General features: G+C 40.8%; 1 protein-coding gene across 1 annotated transcript in view; it reads right to left on the bottom strand.

The window, feature by feature from the left end:
* Window positions 1-21,997, bottom strand: part of LOC115145273 (insulin receptor-like) — a 127,948-nt gene that overhangs the window by 43,751 nt on the left and 62,200 nt on the right. The window contains exon 2 of the mRNA XM_029686714.2: window positions 21,157-21,705. Within this exon, the coding sequence (XP_029542574.1) occupies window positions 21,157-21,705 (549 nt within the window). The remainder of the gene's footprint in view (window positions 1-21,156; window positions 21,706-21,997) is intronic.

The raw sequence follows: 21,997 nt of genomic DNA, 5'->3' as shown, positions 1-21,997 counted from the left end.
TACCTACAGCTTCCACACGGTGTCTAGAGTCTTGTCATTTCCCTTCGAGTTTTTTCTTGGTCAAACACATGCAGGGCACCGTATTTCTTCAGGTCTAGGACCGGATATTTTCGTTGAGTTTCTAGCTGGACATTTTTCCAGACGGACAGCTAATGATCTTTACATCGCCTCCTGATGAATTTTATCGCTTATTAACGTTTACTAATACCTAAAGTTGCATTACAAACGTATTTCGAAGTGTTTTGTGAAAGTTTATCGTCGACTTTTTGAATTTTAAAAAATGACGTTACGTTTTGAAAACGCTGTTTTTTTAGTTTATCACACAGTCTACATATAACGATATCTTGGCTTTATATGGACCGATTTAATCGAAATAAAGACCCAATAGTGTTTATGGGACATCTAGGAGTGCCAACAAAGAAGATGGTGAAAGGTAAGGACTGTTTTCTATTTTATTGTGCGGTTTGTGTAACGCCGAAATGCTAATTATTTTGTTTACGTCCCCTGCGTGGCTTTTGTGTTGTAGTGTATTGGTGCATGCTATCAGATAATAGCTTCTCATGCTTTCGCCGAAAAGCATTTTAAAAATCTGACTTGTTGCCTGGATTCACAACGAGTGTAGCTTTAATTCGATACCCTGCATGTGTATTTTAATGAACGTTTGAGTTTTAACTAATACTATTAGCATTTAGCGTAGCGCATTTGCATTTCCAGAGCTCTAGTTGGGACGCAAGCGTCTCAGGTAGAAGCAAGAGGTTAACCTCTCTGGTACAAGTGGGACGCACCTCGACAACAGCCAGTGAAATTGCAACAGAAATCCCATAATTACAATTCCTCAAACATACAAGTATTTTACACCATTTTAAAGATAAACTTCTTGTAAATCCAGCCATAGTGTTGGATTTCAAATTGGTGTGCTTTCGCTGTAAAGCCTACCAAACAATTATGTTAGGTCAGCACCTAGTCACAGAAAACCACACAGCCATTTTCCAGCCAAGGAAAGGGCTCACAAAGTCAGAAATAGCGATTCAATTAATCACTAACCTTTGATGATTTTCATCAGATGGCACTCACAGGACTTCATGTTACACAATAAATGTGTGTTTTGTTCAATAAAGTTAATCTATGTCCAAAAGCCTCATTTGAAATTGGTGTGTTATCTTCAGAAATGCATGGTCTCAAACAAACATCCGGTGAAAGTGCAGAGAGCCACATCAAATAACAGAAATACTCATAAACATTGATAAAAGACAAGTGTTAAACATACGAATACAGATAAACTACTCCTTAATGCTACCACTGTTTCAGATTTCAAAAAGGCTTTACAGCGAAAGCACACTTTGCGATTATGTCAAGTCAGCTTCTAGCCACAGACACCCATAAAGCCATTTTCCAACCAAGGAGAGTGTCATAAAAGTCAGAAATAGTATTAAAATGAATCACTTACCTTTGATGATCTTCATCTGTTGGCACGCCCAGGTCTCCATGTTAGACAACAAATGTTTGTTTTGTTCGATAAAGTTCATCTTTATGTCCAAATACCTCCATTTTGTTGGTGCGTTTAGTTCAGAAATCCAAAAGGGCACAATGCGCGCTCTCAAAACCAAGACGAAAAGTCAAAAAGGTACAATAAAAGATAGTAGAAATATGTCAAACAATGTTTAAAATCAATCCTCAGGTTGTTTTTGTCATAAATAATCAATCATATTTCAACCGGACAAAATGGATGGAAAAGGTAAACAAGAAATGCGTGCTCCCGATCACGTGCTTGGTTCATGAATGGAAATTTCCACTGTCCTCTCATTGAAAGCGGTGTATCTCCCCCATTGTTCAGAGTAAAAGCCTGAAACAATGCCTAGAGACTGGTCACATGTTGAGGAAGTCATAGAGATTGTGAACTGAGTCCTAAGTCTTTGTATGGTGGATAGGCTTTCAATGGAAAAACAGCCTTTGAAAATAATAGTACTTCCTGGTTGGATTTTCCTCTGGTTTTCGCCTGCCATATCAGTTCTGTTATACTCACAGACATTATTTTAACAGTTTTGGAAACTTGTGTTTTCTATCCAAATCTACTAAATATATATGCATATCTCCTAGCTTATGGGACTGAGTAGCAGGCAGTTTAATTTGGGCACGCTTTTCACCCAAAATTCTGAATGCTGCCCCCTACACTAGTGAAGTTAAGGGGCTTTCCTCCATCTCTCTCTCACCCTCGGCCTCTCCCTCTCTCCTCTCAGGACACCTCAGGTGACAGACCTCGTTACAGGCAGGAATCAAGGTTTATAAAAAAAAAAAACACCAGCATACGTTACCATTAATAACCAACATCCCTTCTGGATTGTATTCATACCCCTTAACTTATTCCACATTGTGTTACAGCCTGAAAACATTTTTTTTTAAACACCCATCTAAACACAACACCCCATAATAACAAAGTGAAAACGTGTTTAGACATTTTTAGACAAGCTATTGAAAATGAAATACAGGATTCTCATATACATTAGTATTCACACTGAATCAATCCATGTTCGAATCACCTTATGCAGTGATTACAGCAGTTTGTCTTTCTGGGTAAGTCTAAGAGTTTGCACACCTGGATTTTTCTTTCTTTCTTCAAGCTCTTTCAAGTTGGTTGTTGACCATTGCTAGACAGCCATTTTCTAGCTTTGCCATAGATGTAAGTCAAAAACGTAACTAGATCACTCAGGAACATTCAACGTCATCTTGGTAAGCAAGTCCAGTGTATATTTGACCTTGTGTTTTAGGTAATTGTCCTGCTGAAAGGTGAATTGGTCTCCCAGTGTCCCAAAGGCATTGATGTTCATGGTTAGGTACACATTGGAGCAACGATACGTACCGCATCGATTATATGCAACGCAGGACACGCTAGATAAACTAGTAATATCATCAACCTTGTGTAGTTAACTAGTGATTATGATTGATTATGCTAGCTAGCATATTACCTTGGCTTACTGCATTCGCGTAACAGGCAGTCTCCTTGTGGAGTGCAACGAGAGAGAGGCAGGTCGTTATTGCGTTGGACTAGTTAACTGTAAGATTGGATCCCCCGAGCTGACAAGGGGAAAATCTGTCGTTCTGCCCCTGAACGAGGCAGTTAACCCACCGTTCCTAGGCTGCCATTGAAAATAAGAATGTGTTCTTAACTGACTTGCCTAGTTAAATGAAGATTAAATAAAGGTGTAATATATATATATATATATAAACACATTTTAAAAATCGGCCAAATCGGTGTGCAATAATCTCTCTAGTGCAGGTTCAAAGTTTGGTAACTGAATGACGGTTTGTGCCATCATTCTGTTACTAAACTTTGCAAATAAATGTGTTTCTGTAACGTTTTCAGTGGAAATTCAGTCATCCTTGTGCATAGAGTTGGTTTATTTAACTTTGCAATCATTGGTTTAAAGTGAAAAATCTGAGCCAACATCAATCTGTTATCGTGGAATTGCCCTAATGGGTGATAGTGAGAAAGGAGAAGGAGAGATGGGAGTGAGAGTGGTTTCCTTTGCTGTGGAAAGGGCAGTGGAGCAGGTATGATGGCCCTCTCCCTGTCATGTGATAGGCACTAGTTTAGTCAAGTGGTGTGTGTGTGTGTGTCAAAGCAGGAGCCAATTTTAGAACATGATGCAATGCTTCTCGCATGTACAGCGAAGTGTGTGTCTTTGGGGGAGTGTGCATACTAGTCTTTCAGCCAAGGAGAGGGTGAGAGTTCCCATTCCCTCGCTTCTAATCTACTCGTGCGCCATTGCCCAAGTCCCTTCCACCTTTCCTACATTACACCCTCCTCTAGCACTGCAACTGTAAAAGTAATAGACTGGCTTGTATTTGACTTCTGAAAGTCACCTCTTGTAACTAATGGAGGGAGAGAAATGTTATTTACTTGAGTGATTGTGCAATGTACCAACTGTTGAAATAGAGTAGTGCCTTCGGAAAGTATTCACACCCCTGGACTTTTTCCTCATTGTGTTGTGTTACAGGCTGAGATTTTGTGTCACTGGTCTACACACAATACCCATTAATGTCAAAGTGGAATTAGGTTTTTATTATTGTTTACTAATTCATGTCTTGAGTCAATAAGTATTCAACACGTTTGTTATGGCAAGCCTAATTAAGAATAGGAATACAAATGTGCCTAAGAAGTATTACAATACATGATTTTTGAATATCTACCTCATCCCTGTACCTCACACGTACAATTATCTGTAAGGTCCCTCAGTCGAGCAGTGAATTTCAAACACAGATTCTACCATAAAGACCAGGGAGGTTTTCCAATGCCTCACAAATAAGGGCACCTATTGGTAGATGGGTCAATAACAAACAAAAAAGCCTATGTGACTCACCACCTGGATTCGGTCTTATGTAGCAAAATGTGAAATGGTGTTTTTAGAGACTCGGAGCTACAAAATGGTATGTAATACACTGCATTTGAGGAACAATGGGAAAGTAATTCTGCTTTGAAAGTTGATCAACTTGTAAACTCACGAGAAAATTGGCTTTGAATGTTTTGGTATCTAGTGAAGAGCTCTTTGTCTACATCCATTCAGCATCGTTCACACCCTCTTAAGTTTTAGACACACACATCTCGTTTCACTCTCGGAGCGCACACTTGATGCTCTGGCTGATGATTTGTTTACCTCTGGATGACATAAAAACAGCCTAACCAGCAGACATTTACTGACACCGGCCATATTCCAACGGGTTAGCTAGCTAACATTAGGATCTAACTAGAAAAGCAAACACCTCTGGGAAACGAATAATAACATCTGCTAGGGAGCCCGCCAGCTAATGTTAGCTAGCTAACAGTACACTTTAGCATAAGACATACACTACCGTTAAAAGTTTGGGGTCACTTAGAAATGTCCTTGTTTTCCAAGAAAACATACAGTTGAAGTATGAAGTTTACGTACACCTTAGCCAAATACATTTAAACTCAGTTTTTCACAATTCCTGACATTTAATCCTAGTAAAAATATATATATATATTTTAGGAATGTGAAATGTCAGAATAATAGTAGAGTGATTTATTTCATCTTTTATTTCTTTCATCACATTCCCAGTGGGTCAGAAGTTTACATGCACTCAATTAGTATTTGGTGCATTGCCTTTTAATTGTTTAACTTGGGTCAAACATTTTGGGTAGCCTTCCACAAGCTTCCCAGAATAAGTTGGGTGAATTTTGTCCCATTCCTCCTGACAAAGCTGGTGTAAATGAGTCCGGTTTGTAGGCCTCCTTGCTCGCACACACTTTTTCAGTTCTGCCCACAAACATTCTGTAGGATTGAGGTCAGTTAATATAATGTTTACATACCCTACACTACTCATCTCATATGTATATGTATATACTGTACTCTATATCATCTACTGCATCTTGCCATCTTTATGTAATAAATGTATCACTAGCCACTTCAAACTATGCCACTATGTTTATATACCCTACATTACTCATCTCATTTGTATATACTGTACTCTATACCATCTACTGCATCTTGCCTATGCTGTTCTGTACCATCACTCATTCATATATTTTACATTTACATTTAAGTCATTTAGCAGACGCTCTTATCCAGAGCGACTTACAAATTGGTGCGTTCACCTTATGACATCCAGTGGAACAGCCACTTTACAATAGTGCATCTAAATCTTTTAAGGGGGGTGAGAAGGATTACTTTATCCTATCCTAGGTATTCCTTAAAGAGGTGGGGTTTCAGGTGTCTCCGGAAGGTGGTGATTGACTCCGCTGTCCTGGCGTCGTGAGGGAGTTTGTTCCACCATTGGGGGGCCAGAGCAGCGAACAGTTTTGACTGGGCTGAGCGGGAACTGTACTTCCTCAGTGGTAGGGAGGCGAGCAGGCCAGAGGTGGATGAACGCAGTGCCCTTATTTGGGTGTAGGGTCTGATCAGAGCCTGGAGGTACTGAGGTGCCGTTCCCCTCACAGCTCCGTAGGCAAGCACCATGGTCTTGTAGCGGATGCGACATATTCTTTATCCCTTTACACTTGTGTGTATAAGGTAGTAATTGTGGAATTGTTAGGTTAGATTACTCGTTGGTTATTACTGCATTGTCGGAACTAGAAGCACAAGCATTTCGCTACACTCGCATTAATATCTGCTAACCATGTGCATGTGACAAATAAAATTAGATTTGATTTGATGGCTTTGTGATGGTCACTCCAATACCTTGACTTTGTTGTCCTTAACCTCTCTTGGGTAGGGGGCAGTATTTTCACGTCCGGATGAAAAGCATGCCCTAAGTAAACTGCCTGTTACTCTGGCCCAAAAGCTAGGATATGCCTAAAAATAGTTCACAGATATGGATAGAAAAAACAAAAGTTTCTAAAACTGTTAAAATAATGTCTGCGAGTATAACAGAACTGATATGGCAGGCGAAACCCCGAGGACAAACCCCCCCCCCCGAAAAAAAATTCAGCCTAGCACTATTTTCAATGGCTGTCACTTTTATTACAAGGCAAAGTTCTCCCAGATTGCAGTTCCTAGGGCTTCCACTAGGTATCAGTCTTTAGAAAGAGTTTCAGACTGGTTTTTGGAAAAATGAGCCAGAAATTGTAGTTTTTCTAAGGGGCTCCCATTTTGGCAGTAGTGTTTCCAAGCGCGTGGAAGAGAGCGCGTTCTTTGGTATTATTCTCTGGTAAAGACAATAACGATTCTCAGTCTTAAATTGTATCGTTTATTTACGTATTAGGGTACCTAAGGTCTGATTATAAATGTTGTTTGACTTGTTTGGAAAAGTTTATTAATAACGTTTGGGATTCACTTTGTGTGCATTTTGATGGAGGGAAACTGGGTGGATTATTGACTGAAGCGCGCCAGCTAAACTGAGTTTTTATGGATATTCTTCAAGGCAAAACTGCTCCAGCTCCTTCAAGTTGATTGGGTTCCGCTGCTGTACAGCAATCTTTAAGTGATACCTCAGATTCTCAATTGGATTGAGGTCTGGGCTTTGACTTGGCCATTCCAAGACATTTAAATGTTCCCCCTTAAACCACTCGAGTGTTGCTTTAGCAGTATGCTTAGGGTCATTGTCCTGCTGGAAGTTGAACCTCCGTCCTAGTCTCAAATCTCTGGAAGACAAACAGGTTTCCCTCAATAATTTCCCTGTATTTAGCGCCATCCATCATTCCTTCAATTCTGACCAGTTTCCCACTCCCTGCTAATGAAAAACATCCCCACAGCATGATGCTGTGTTGGGTGTTGGGTCTGCGCCACACACAGCGTTTAATAAAAATCTATTTAAATTACAGGTTGTAATGCAACAAAATAGGAAAAACTCAAAGGGGGATGAATACTTTTGTAAGATGAAAAACAGTCCGGTGTTCAGACCCCTTCACTTCTTACACATTTTGTTATGTTACAGCCTTATTCTAAAATGGACTAAATATATTTTTCCTTAATCTATACAAAATCCAACATAATCACACAAAATGGCGCCGACAGAGGGACGCCTCACTTCTAGTCGTTAGGAAGCAATGCAGAATTTAGTTTTTTACATTTATTTTACATCACTAACAGAGAGGCTTCAGCCTACATACAGACTTGAAGTCATTGGCCACTAACCAATGGATCACTATACATTAATAATGATGATTACATTTCTTGCACTACTCATCCCAGAAGTATACAGTTGAAGTTGGAAGTTTACATACACTTAAGTTGGAGTCATTAAAACGAGTTTATGAACAACTCCACATATTTCTTGTTAATAAACTACAGTTATGGCAAGTCAGTTAGGACATCTACTTTGTGCATGACAAGTACTTTTTCCAACAATTGTTTACAGACAGATTATTTCACTGTATCATAATTCCAGTGGTTCACAAGCTTCCATACACTAAGTTGACTGTGCCTTTAAACAGCTTGGACAATTCCAGAAAATTATGTCATGGATATAGAAGCTTCTGATGGGCTAGTTGACATCATTTGAGTCAATTGGAGGTGTACCTGTGGATGTATTTCAAGGCCTACCTTCAAACTCAGTGCCTTTTCGCTTGACATCATGGGAAAATCAAAAGAAATCAGCCAAGACCTCCGAATGTTTTGTTTGTAGACCTTCACAAGTCTGGTTCATCCTTGCGAGCAATTTCCAAATGCCTGAAGGTACCACGGTCATAAGTACAAACAATAGTACGCAACTATAAACACCATGGGACCACGAAGCCGTCATACCGCTCAGGAAGGAGACGCGTTCTGTCTCCTAGAGATTAATGTACTTTAGTGCGAAAAGTGCAAATCAATCCCAGAACAACAGCAAAGGACCTTGTGAAGATGCTGGAGGAAAAGGTACAAAAGTATCTGATATCCACAGTTAAACGAGTCCTATATCGACATAACCTGAAAGGTCGCTCAGCAAGGAAGAAGCCACTGATCCAAAACCGCCATAAAAAAGCCAGACTACGGTTTGCAACTGCACATGGGGACAACTTTTTTTCCTTACTTTTTGGAGAAATGTCCTCTGGTCTGATGAAACAAAAATAGAACTTTTTGGCCATAATGACCATTGTTATGTTTGGAGGGAAAAGGGGAAGGCTTGCACGCCAAAGAACACCATCCCAACCGTGAAGCACAGGGGTGGCAGCATCATGTTGTGCGGGTGTATTGCAGCAGGAGGGACTGGAGTGCTTCACAAAATAGATGGCATCATGAGGAAAGAAAATGTGGATATATTGAAGCAACATCTCAAGACATCAGTGAGGAAGTTAAAGGTTGGTCGCAAATTGCTCTTTCAAATGGACAATGACCCCAAGCATACTTCCAAAGATGTGGCAAAATGGCTTAAGGACAACAAAGTCAAGGTATTGGAGTGGCCAACACAAAGTCCTGACCTCAATCCCCTAGAAAATGTGTAGGCAGAACTAAAAAAGTGTGTGTGAGCAAGGAGGCCTACAAACCTGACTCAGTTACACCAGCTCTGTCAGGAGGAATGGGCCAAAATTCACACAACTTATTGTGGGAAGATTGTGGAAGGCTACCTGAAACATTTGACCCAAGTTAAACCATTTAAAGGCAATGCTTTCAGGCTCTCCAGAGGGTTGTAGGCTCTCCAGACAGTACAGGTACATTAAAGCTGGGACCGAGAGACTGAAAAACAGCTTCTGTCTCAAGGCCATCAGACTGTTAAACAGCCATCACTAACATTGAGTGGCTGCTGCCAACATACTGACTCAAATCTCTAGCCACTTCATTAATAAAAAATTGGATGTAATAAATGTATCTCTAGTCACTTTAAACAATGCCACTTTATATAATGTTTACATACCCTACATTACTCATCTCATATGTATATACTGTACTCTATACCATCTACTGCATCTTGCCTACGTCGTTCGCTATCCATATATTTATATGTACATATTCTTAGTCATTCCTTACACTTGTGTGTCTAAGGTAGTTGTGAAATTGTTAGATTACTTGTTAGATGTTGTGCACTGTCGGAACTCGAAGCACAAGCATTTCTCCACACACGCAATAACATCTGCTAACCATATGTATGCGACCAATAAAATGCGATTTAATGACAAAGGGAAAACAGGTTTATAGAAATGTTTGCAAATGTTTTAAAAGCACAGAAATACCTTTAGGTAAGTATTCAGACCCTTTGCTATGAGACTCAAAATAGAGCTCAGGTGCATCCCGTTTCCATTGATCATCCTTGAGATGTTTCCACAACTTGATTGGAGTCCACCGGGAAGGAATGTCTCGAGGCACAAATCTGGGGGAGGGTCCAAAAACATTTCTGCAGAAGTGAAGGTCCCTAAGAACACAATGGCCCCCATCAATATTAAAGGGAAGAGGTTTGTAACCACCAAAACTATTTCTAGAACTGTCCGCCCAGCCAAAGTGAGCTATCTGGGGATGGCCTTGGTCAGAGATGTGACCAAAAACCTGCTGGTCACTGACAGACCTCCAGAGTTCCTCTGTGGAGATGGGAGAACCTTTCAAAAGGACAACCATCTCTGCAGCACTCCATCACTCAGGCCTTTACGGTAGAGTGGCCAGACGGAAAGATGACCGGAGCAAAGTACAGAGATCCTTAATGAAATCCTGCTCCAGAGTGCTCAGGGCCTCAGACTGGGGCGAAGGTTTACCTTCCAACAGGAAACAACCCTAAGCACACAGCCAATAATGCAGGAGTGGCTTCGGGACATGTCTCTGAATGTCCTTGTGGCCCAGCCAGAGTCCGGACTTGAAGTTGAACAAACATCTCCGGATAGACCTGAAAATAGCTGTCCAACCTGACAGAGCTTGAGAGGATCTGCAGAGAATAATGGGAGAAACTGCCCAAATACAAGTGTGCCAAGCTTGTAGCATCATACCCAAGAAGACTTGAGGCTGTAATCACTGCCAAAGCTGCTTCAACAAAGTACTGCGTAAAAGGTCTGAATTAATATGCACGATATATCGGAAGCTAGCCACAAGTGGAATTTGCGGTTTACCTTCAAAATAAAAGTATGTCATTGACAGTGATGAAAATGAAAACAAATAGTAGAATTATGCCATACTTTTATTTTGAAGGCTAACCGCAAAGTCCCACTATTGAGACTAATTCTTATTGTGGCTACCTTCACATAGATGGGTCCAACCACCATCAATCAAATAAGAACTGTCTTTTACATTTTTGTTATTGTAGATGACACCGGGCTATATAGTTAGCTAACTACCTATAGTTACTGAAACAGATGTCGTTTTGCTATGTTTTTGGGTAAGAACTACATTTTTTTGCATTCATAAGCAAGCTGGCGTTTTTCTTTATGACCACCACTGTAGGTGCGCGAGACAACTGCAGCATCATAGCATACGTATCGATGAATCGTTGCGACATGAAATACGAGTGATTGTGTAATAACTACGTAAGAAATTTATGAGCGAGTTAAATTATTATTTGACGTGCAGTCATTCAGGTCCTGATTTGTCAACATTCTTATTTGACATGTCAAATAGTGTTATTTGACACGTCAAAGACCTAAACGGCGTTCCATAGAAATCCTGGTTGAGAATTAAATGACTGAACAAATATACAACGAAACAGCACAGCAAGTAAGTGAAAGAAGTAGGTTTTGATTATGTTTTACTGGTAATGGGGACATAGGTAAATGCCAACAAAATAACTTTTTGGTCAGTGTGGTGTGTAAACTACACTGCTCAAAAAAATAAAGGGAACACTAAAATAACACATCCTAGATCTGAATGAATCTGAATTTCTTTACATAGTTGAATGTGCTGACAACAAAATCACAAAAATTATCAATGGAAATCAAATTTATCAATCCATGGAGGTCTGGATTTGGAGTCACACTCAAAATTAAAGTGGAAAACGACACTACAGGCTGATCCAACTTTGATGTAATGTCCTTAAAACAAGTCAAAATGAGGCTCAGTAGTGTGTGTGGCCTCCACGTGCCTGTATGACCTCCTTACAACGCCTGAGCATGCTCCTGATGAAGTGGCGGATGGTCTCCCGAGGGATCTCCTCCCAGACCTGAACTAAAGCATCCGCCAACTCCTGGACAGTCTGTGGTGCAACGTGGCGTTGGTGGATGGAGCGAGACATGATGTCCCAGATGTGCTCAATTGGATTCAGGTCTGGGGAACGGGTGGGCCAGTCCATAGCATCAATCCCTTCCTCTTGCAGGAACTGCTGACACACTCCAGCCACATGGGGTCTAGCATTGTCTTGCATTAGGAGGAACCCAGGGCCAACCGCACCAGCATATGGTCTCACAAGGGGTCTGAGGATCTCATCTCGGTACCTAATGGCAGTCAGGCTACCTCTGGCGAGCACATGGAGGGCTGTGCGGACCCCCAAAGAAATGCCACCCCACACCATGACTGACCCACCGCCAAACCGGTTATGCTGGAGGATGTTGCAGGCAGCAGAACGTTCTCCACGGCGTCTCCAGACTGTCACGTCTGTCACATGTGATCAGTGTGAACCTGCTTTCATCTGTGAAGATCACAGGGCTCCAATGGCGAATTTACCAATATTGGTGTTCTCTGGCAAATGCCAAACGTCCTGCACGGTGTTGGGCTATAAGCACAACCCCCACCTGTGGACGTCGGGCCCTCATACCACCCTCATGGAGTCTCTTTCTGACCGTTTGAGCAGACACATGTACATTTGTGGCCTGCTGGAGGTCATTTTGCAGGGCTCTGGCAGTGCTCCTCCTAGCACAAAGGCGGAGGTAGCGGTCCTGCTGCTAGGTTGCCCTCCTACGGCCTCCTCCACATCTCCTGATGTACTGGCCTGTCTCCTGGTAGCGCCTCCATGATCTGGACACTACGCTGACAGACACAGCAAACCTTCTTGCCACAGCTCGCATTGATGTGCCATCCTGGATGAGCTGCACTACCTGAGCCACTTGTGTGGGTTGTAGACTCCGTCTCATGCTACCACTAGAGTGAAAGCACCGCCAGCATTCAAAAGTGACCAAAACATCAGCCAGGAAGCATAGGAACTGAGAAGTGGTCTGGTCACCACCTGCAGAACCACTCCTTTATTGGGGGTGTCTTGCTAATTGCCTATAATTTCCACCTGTTGTCTATTCCATTTGCACAACAGCATGTGACATTTATTGTCAATCAGTGTTGCTTCCTAAGTGGACAGTTTGATTTCACAGAAGTGTGATTGACTTGGAGTTACATTGTGTTGTTTAAGTGTTCCCCTTATTTTTTTTGAGCAGTGTATATTTATCTAGGCAAGTCAGTTAAGAACAAATTCTTATTTACAATGACGGCCTAGCCCGGCCAAACCTCGACAATGCTGGGCCAATTGTGTGCCGCCGTATCACGGCCTGATGTAATACTGCCTGGATTCGAACCAGGACTGTAGTGACGCCTCTTGCACTGCACATGCAGTGCCTTACACTGCTGCGTCCATGTGTTAACTATTTAACTGACTAGAATGCTTAAAAGGCCGATAAAGAAAATGTATAACACACCAGCGTGTCGGAGGGAACACTGGCGACCGTTGTCAGCTTGCAGGCACCCGGCCTGCCACAAGGAGTCGCTAGAGCGCAATGGGGAAAGGAAATCCTGGCCAGCAGCTCCCAGTCAAGGCCGGCTGTGACACAGCCTGCGATCGAACCCGGGGCTGTAGTGACACCTCAAGCACGGCAATGCAGTGCTTTAGACCGCTGCGTCACTCGGGAGGCCCCGCTATAGTTCATTCTTACATGTTCTGTTTGAGCTGCTTTTAAAAGCAACAGTCGAATTAAAAACATTTCCATAATAGCAAGCTATAACTGATGGTTTGGTTAGCTAAACTAGCAAGTCTGTGTGTTTGGTTAGCAAGGCAACTACTGTAGCTATTGAGTAACTTGCTAGCTACTTCAGTCGATGTTGAAAACATTCATACCTGCAAATTAACACATTCCTAGCAGCAAATGTGTTAAATTATATAACCATGGTATAAAAGGGATAATCAACTCGGGGCTCTATGCGTTCTCTGGAAAATAATGCAACCGTCCACGTCGTTTATCATTTTCCAAAAAACGCATAGCCTCTTGTTGATTATCCCTTACACCTCACATGGCGCTGTACTTCCTTTCAAGTTAGACACCTTGGGTCATTTAAAAACACATACATATAGACTTAATGAAGTTAACACAATATGTATTAACAATTAGGGAATTTTCCCTACAAAAAAAACAAATTAAAAACCAGTTTAAACCATACGTTAATTGTTTTTTAAATATTTTTAAAAACAATACAAGTACATTAAGTTTCAAGAAGTCCAGCAATGCAATCACATTGACAATTACAGGGCTGTGAATAGTTAGTTTAGCTTGTCTACCAAGATGCATGACAAAGTTAAATGCTTTGTGAAGCCTCAATTAAATATGATTTATAAAGCCTTTATTAAGCAGCGTTAGTGCCACACTTTATAAAGTACAGGCTTATGTCGTATTTGACAGTTGGTTGTCACATTTGACAGTGGTTGTTATATCAGTTATGCCACCTTTATGAACACTTTAAAACATGACACATGGTAATAGATGTGATTTATGTAGTGTTTATAAAGGCTTTATGAAGCATTTACAAGCTGCACATCATTTAAAGAATGGTCACTTCCAATTCTTCTATCAAATGTGTCACACATTTGGAAATCAACTAAATGTATTTAACTTATTAGAAAATGCATCTGAATGCATCAGCATTTTGTATTCTCTGAAAAGGCAATGACAAGGAATGCCTGTCTGTGTGTGTGTGTGCAGTGCCGGAGCGCATACACTACCGTTCAAAAGTTTGGGGTCACTTAGAAATGTCCTTGTTTTTGAAAGAATATTTTTTTTGTCCATTAAAATAACATCAAATTGATCCGAAATACAGTGTAGACATTAATGTTGTAAATGACTACTGTAGCTGGAAACGGCAGATTTTTTATGGAGTATCTACTTAGGCGTACAGAGGCCCATTATCAGCAACCATCACTCCTATGTTCCAATGGCAAGTTGTTAGCTATTCAAAGTTTATCATTTTAAAAGGCTAATTGATCATTAGAAAACCATTTTGCAATTATGTTAGCACAGCTGAACTCTGTCGTGCTGATTAAAGAAGCAATAAAACTGTCCTTCTTTAGCCTAGTTGAGTATCTGGAGCATCAGCATTTGTGGGTTCGATTACAGGCTCAAAATGGCCAGAAACAAATAACTTTCTCCTGAAACTCGTCAGTCTATTCTGGTTCTGAGAAATTGAGGCTATTCCATGCAAGAAATTGCCAAGAAACTGAAGATCTTGTACAACGCTGTGTTCTACTCCCTTCACAGAACAGCACAAACTGTCTCTAACCAGAATGAAAGAATGGGAGGCGCCGGTGCACAACTGAGCAAGAGGACAAGTACATTACTGGCTAGTTTGAGAAATAGACACTTCACAAGTCCTCATATATTTATTTAATTTGCGTGGAGCGCTAAGCCTTGGCTGGACATTTAACACGCTTTTTGGCTGTTTAAAAAAACGATATATGTTGAAGTCAGAAGTTTAAATACTCCTTAGCCAAATACATTTAAACTTGGGTTTTCACAATTCCTGACATTTAATCCTAGTACAAATTTCTGTCTTAGGCCAGCTGGATCACCACTTCATTTTAAGAATGTAAATTGTCAAAATAATAGTAGAGAGAATGATTTATTTCAGCATTTATTTATTTCATCACATTCCATGTGGGTCAAAAGTTTACATACACTCAATTACTATTTGCTAGCATTGCCTTTCAATTGTTTAACTTGGGTCAAAGGTTTCGGGTAGCCTTCCACAAGCTTCCCACAATAAGTTGGGTGAATTTTGGCCCATTCCTCCAAACAGAGCTGGTGTAACGGAGTCAGGTTTGTAGGCCTCCTTGCTCGCACACGTCTTTTCAGTTATGCCCACAAATTATCTATAGGATTGAGGTCAGGGCTTTGTGATGGCCACTCCAATACCTTCACTTTGTTGTCCTTAAGCCATTTTGCCACAACTTTGGAAGTATGCTTGTGGTCATTGTCCATTTGGAAGATCCATTTGCGACCAAGCTTTAACTTCCCGATGACATTCCTGACTGATGTCTTGAGATGTTGCTTCAATATATCCACATTATTTTCCTTCTCATGAAGCCATCTATTTTGTGAAGTGCACCAGTCCCTCCTGCAGCAAAGCACCTCCACAACATGATGCTGCCACCCCCGTGCTTCACGGTTGGGATAGTGTTCTTCGGCTTGCAAGCTTCCTCCTTTATCCTCCAAACATAATGATGGTCATTATGGCCAAACGGTTCTATTTTTTTTTCTCCATCAGACCAGAGGACATTTCTCCAAAATATACGATCTTTGTTCCCATGTGCATTTTCCAACCGTAGTCTGGCTTTTTATGGCGGTTTTGGAGCAGTGGCTTCTTCCTTGCTGAGCTGCCTTTCAGGTTATGTCAATTTAGGACTCGTTTTAATGTGGATATAGATACCTTCGCACCCATTTCCTCCAGCATCTTCACAAGGTCCTTTGCTGTTGTTCTGGGATTGATTTGCACCTTTCGCACCAAAGTACATTAATCTCTAGGAGACAGAATGCGTCTACTTCCTGAGCGGTATGACAGCTGCGTGGTCCCATGGTGTTTATACTTGCGTACAATTGTTTGTACAGTTGAACGTGGTACCTTCAGGCATTTGGAAATTGCTCCCAAGGATGAAACAGACTTGTGGAGGTTTTCTGAGGTATTGGCTGATTTCTTTTGATTTTCTCATGATGTCAAGCAAAGAGGCACTGAGTTTGAAGGTAGGCCTTCAAATACATCCACAGGTACACCTCCAATTGACTCAAATTATGTCAATTACCCTATCAGAAGCTTCTAAAGACATAACATAATTTTCTGGAATTTTCCAAGTACAGTCAACTTAGTGTATGTAAACTTCTGAACCACTGGAATTGTGATACAGTGAATTATAAGTTAAATAATCTGTCTTTAAACAATTGTTGGAAAAATTACTTGCGTCATGCACAAAGTAGATGTCTTAACACACTTGCCAAAACTATAGTTTGTTAATAACCTCTTAGGGGTCCCTTAAGCGCAAGTCCTGCTCGAATCCCGTTAGCGGGATTGATTTGACAACAGTGCAATTGCAGAACGCCAAAATATAAACTACAGAAATATAAATATTCAACATTCCCGAAAATATAAGTGTAGTACATCAAAATAAAGCTTAACTTCTTGTTAATCCAGCCGCTGGGTCTGATTTCAAAAAGGCTTTACGGCGAAAGCACACCATGCAATTATCTGAGGACAGCGCCCCGCATACAAACAAATGAAAATCATTTTTCAACCAGGCAGGTGCGACACAAAAGTCAGAAATAGCCATATAATAAATGCCTTACCATTGCAAAAAGATGAAGATCTTCAATCTCAAATGTCTGTGACACAATGAATGGTCATTTTGTTCAATAAATTCCTTCTTTATATCCCCAAAATGTCAATTTATTTGGCGCGTTTGATTCAGAAACACACTGGTTCCAACATTACTACAAAGTACCTAATAAGTTACCTGTAAACTTGGTCCAAACATTTCAAACAACGTTCCTAATCAAACCTCAGGTATCCTAAAATGTAAATAATCTATCAAATTTAAGACGGGATAAACAGTTTCCAATACCGAAGAAAAATAACAGAGGGCGCTCCTGTTCACGCGCACCAAAATACTGGAGACCTTCAGAGTGACACGTACAAAGAACAGCATTACTTCTTCATTTCGCAAAAGACAAACATCAAACAATTTCTAAAGACTTGACATCTAGTGGAAGCCATAGGAACTGCAATATGGGCCCCAAAAAAATCTGGATTCCCATTGGAAAACATAATGACCTCAAAAAAACAAATTCCCTGGATGGCTTGTGCTCGGGGTTTCACCTGCCAAATCAGTTCTGTTATACTCACAGACATTATTTTAACAGTTTTAGAAACTTTTGTGTTTTCTATCCAATACAATCATACATATCCTAGCTTCTGGGCCTGAGTAACAGGCAGTTTACTTTGGGCACGCTTTTCATCCGGATGTGAAAATACTGCCCCCTATCCCGAAGAAATTTTAAGAAGAAATTTGTGTAGTGGTTGAAAAATGAGTTTTAAATAACTCCAACCTTGAGTGTATGTAAACTTTCGACTTCAACTGTTATATATATATATATATAACACACACACACACACACACACTTAGGTTGGAGTCATTATATACACACTCACACACTCCTGCATTGGTTTCCAAAATTACATTGGTATTCAATGCAATGGTGTAGTCCGAAGTATGTCAATTCTGATTAGCCAATGGGCTTTCATGAATTTGCAGGAGTTTCATATTATTAGTTCAGCGCAACATGACCTGGCTCACCTCTCCCGCCAAATTCAAAACCAAGGCGGCACTGAAGATGTGAACATTGTTTTGACACGGCTAGCAGCTAGCAAGCCTTCTTTTGTTATTTAACCTCTTCAGTCGACCCTCTACTTTTTTGAACATTCTGTTAAAAATCGCGCAACATTTCAGCGCCCTGCTACTCATGCCAGGAATATAGTATATGCATTTGCTTAGTCTGTGTGGATAGAAAACACTCAGACGTTTAAAAAACTGGTTAAATCACTGCTGTGGCTTTACCAGAACGGCATTTACATCGAAAAGCACAGGAAAAACTGATCACTGAAAATGGGAAAATATATCCATGCGCTACTTGATCCCATTGATAAAGGTGAACCACAATTAATTGACTGAGGTTGCAGTACCTACAGCTTCCACACGGTGTCTAGAGTCTTGTCATTTCCCTTCGAGTTTTTTCTTGGTCAAACACATGCAGGACACCGTATCTAATCCGGTCTAGGACCGGATATTTTCGTTGAGTTTCTAGCCGGACATTTTTCCAGACGGACAGCTAATGATCTTTACATCGCCTCCTGATGAATTTTATCGCTTATTAACGTTTACTAATACCTAAAGTTGCATTACAAACGTATTTCGAAGTGTTTTGTGAAAGTTTATCGTCGACTTTCTGAATTTTAAAAAATGACGTTACGTTTTGAAACGATGTTTTTTTCGTTTATCACACAGTCTACATATAACGATATCTAGGCTTTATATGGACCGATTTAATCAAAATAAAGACCCAAATAGTGTTTATGGGACATCTAGGAGTGCCAACAAAGAAGATGGTGAAAGGTAATGAATGTTTTCTATTTTATTGTGCGGTTTGTGTAACGCCGAAATGCTAATTATTTTGTTTACGTCCCCTGTGGGTCTTTTGGGGTGTTGCATGCTATCAGATAATAGCTTCTCATGCTTTCGCCGAAAAGCATTTTAAAAATCTGACTTGTTGCCTGGATTCACAACGAGTGTAGCTTTAATTCGATACCCTGCATGTGTATTTTAATGAACTTTTGAGTTTTAACTAATACTATTAGCATTTAGCGTAGCGCATTTGCAGTTCCAGAGCTCTAGTTGGGACGCAAGCGTCCCGAGTAGAAGCAACAGGTTAAAAAAGATCAGAGCGCAAAATGTCATCAGCAAAAAAAAAACTAAGGCAGATGTCTGCTCATTTATTGCCTCTTGGACAAAGGAATGTGGAATTGGTTTACTGAAGGCCCGGTCTGTTAGCGCTCTCTGTTGTAAAACTGTTTGTCGGACTGGAAGTGTACGGCATTATTTTGAAAAGAGACATGAGAAAAACTTCAAGGATGAGGCGAACAAGGCTGAAGGAATCAAGAAGGCCGTGTCCAGGTTGGAAAAGCAAAGCAGTGTATTTACAAATCAACATGAAGTCAAAAAAAAAAATCAACATAAAGGATTCACAAAGCTGATTGAAGTTAAGATTGGCCAACCTGTGCTTAAATGTCATTATCATCCACCAAGAGAATCTGGGTTCCAAGTTCAAACCCTTGGTGCTAATGGACATCGCATCTGTTTAGTGAGCTTTGGAATTCTTCCGTATGTGGGCATTTAGATATTCAGGAGACACAATTAGTTGTAATGCACATATGAAAATCATAACTGGCAGGCAGATCGTGAGACATGTTAAGATATATTGTAAATTGGCACTCCGCACAAAAAAGGTTGCTGACCCCTGATCTAGGCCTATGTGCTAGCTAACAAGGTAGAACAGTTTAATTTATGAACACACCCTCCTGTCAGCATCCAACAGTTTGAACACCATGCTAGCCTGTCCACTTTGTTTAAATGTTTAAATCAAGTGGCTGGATAAGATGCTTATTTCTCAGAATGCCAATTCCTTATATAAATGCTTATTTTTATGCTCATTGCACATTTATAAAACACAGACAAGACAGCTAGCACATAACAGTCTGTAGCTAAAATGCTGCTAGTGGTACATGGTGCCACGCGTGACAGAAACTGAGCATTCATTTTCCAGAAACAAATGTTCATTGATACTCCCGGTCTGCTCGCTGTCAATTGAGTCATAAAAAGGGTATAGTTAGAAAGGTTATGTTCTCCTCTATTACAGTAAAACCCTGAAATACAAATACCCAATTGAAACTGCTTGCTGTCAGAGATGAAAAAGTGATCTTTCATCTGTGTTGTTGTGAGAGGCAGGGGCTTGGTGTATGAGTGGGAAGGTGCACAGCACAGAAGGAGCGAAGGAGACGAGACCAAAAAGACCAAATGAGAACAAGCGGACAAATGCTCAAAAAATATATAATAAAAATAATATTTCATTCTTGCGATCCAGGCTTTTGGAATTTCATGCCAAAATATACATTTTAATTTATCAAATTACTTTGATATATCGCCAAGCTCTATCATACACACACAGACCCACCCGTACATCAACTGATTCAAATACAGACAACACACAGATCCATCACACATACAGATAAGAGAGGGGATGACAGCAAGGGAGTGTGCTGTAAGATTTGTATTGGCACACACTGCACCTTTCACCATCAGCTCTGCCCCTCACCTCTCTCCTCTCCCAGCAAATGCATCATCTCTTTCCAATTATATTGTCGGTCTGCTTGTCTGTCTGAGAACTTTGAATTGTACATGAGGCCAGCCTAGTCTCTCTCCAAATTTTATAATTACAAAAACATTCCCTACATGCTCCAGTCAATGAATGAAAAATCAAAGGGGAGTAGGCACGGCCCGTGACGTATTATAGAAAGAACAACAATCCCTCTATTATGGAAATCGTTACAAAAGCCATCTGTGCAAAAGCATCATTCGTCAATTGATTGGGTAGGAAATCTCTTTTCCAGACAGTTATCATTATCTCTGTCACCTTCATTCATCCTGCTACTTTTACCACAGAAAGACAGGTAAACAGACAGCTCTGGAGAATTCCTGCTAGCATGAGGTGAAATGACCTACAGGAAAAGTGACATCCAGGCAGAGCGCAAGTTCTTCTATATTTAACATCATAACCTTGTCTAAATCGTCAAGTTGGCATAGGTAACAAATTAAATTGGATGAAAATGCCAAGCAATTAGGCCTGGACCTTCATACATTCACATATGCCAACTGAACATATCAGATGTATCAGGAAATGACCAAAGAAAACATGTGGGCTACCAATGTTTGAGATATAATCATTTATATACAGTACTCTTTTTTTTGTGTTCTTTACCATTCTTTCAGAAATACTTTAAGTATCTTAAAAAGGCCACTTACTTCTCTGGCAGTGGTTCTGAGTCCAGCAGCGCTCTCCAAAGTGTCCATTGATGGTAGTCTGAGGACAGGTGGTCTTCCCATAGGCCGTGCCTGGGCACACATCCCCACACTCCCGGTCATTCTTATTGGCCACAATGTAATTGTCCTCCACTGTGTCCAGGATCTTGGACCAGTCCAGGGTGGAGAGGTAGCAGAGGTCCGGGTTCTTCTCCACCCTCACGGCTCCCCGGGTGATGTTCATGAGGCTCTGGAGCCCCAGCTCCTTAAGGTCCACCATCTCAAACAGAACCAGGGCGTAGTTGAAGAACAGGTTGTTGCCTCGGATCACCGTCAGGTTGGGGAACAGATTGCTGAGGGACTCTAGACCATAGACCCTAAATAGGAGGAGGAAGTCGGTGACAATGGTCAGCTTGGGGTAGCTGAGGCCCCTGAAGTCCTCGGGCTTGGCCTTGAACATGAGGAGGATCTTCAAGTGGCCCTCAATTACTGTGCAGTTCTCTAATAACTGCAGGTTGGTCACGTTGTTACGGATATCCTTACTCTGACAGACTGGGGGAAATAGAGCAGGATAAAAAGAGAAGAGAAGACACGTCAGTAGCTGCATAGTAGTGGTGCATTGTATTACTTAGTAATTTCCAGGAACATTCAAAAATTCAGCTGATTCAAGTCAGAAATGTAAATAAATTGACATAACATTGGGTTAGGGTTGGTTTATCAACAGGATGAGTGTAAAATTGTGTGCTAAAAAAACACAAGAGGTAGATAAAACACTAATACATTACACACAAGGAATCTGAGCAATTCATAAAACTGCTGCATCCTCTAAGCTCCTACTGCACGG

This window comes from Oncorhynchus nerka, linkage group LG17, assembly GCF_034236695.1.
Source record: "Oncorhynchus nerka isolate Pitt River linkage group LG17, Oner_Uvic_2.0, whole genome shotgun sequence".
NCBI classification, from domain to species: Eukaryota; Metazoa; Chordata; class Actinopteri; order Salmoniformes; family Salmonidae; genus Oncorhynchus; species Oncorhynchus nerka.
Note: the sequence above shows the minus strand (reverse complement) of the source record. Positions and strands in the feature narration are given on the sequence as shown.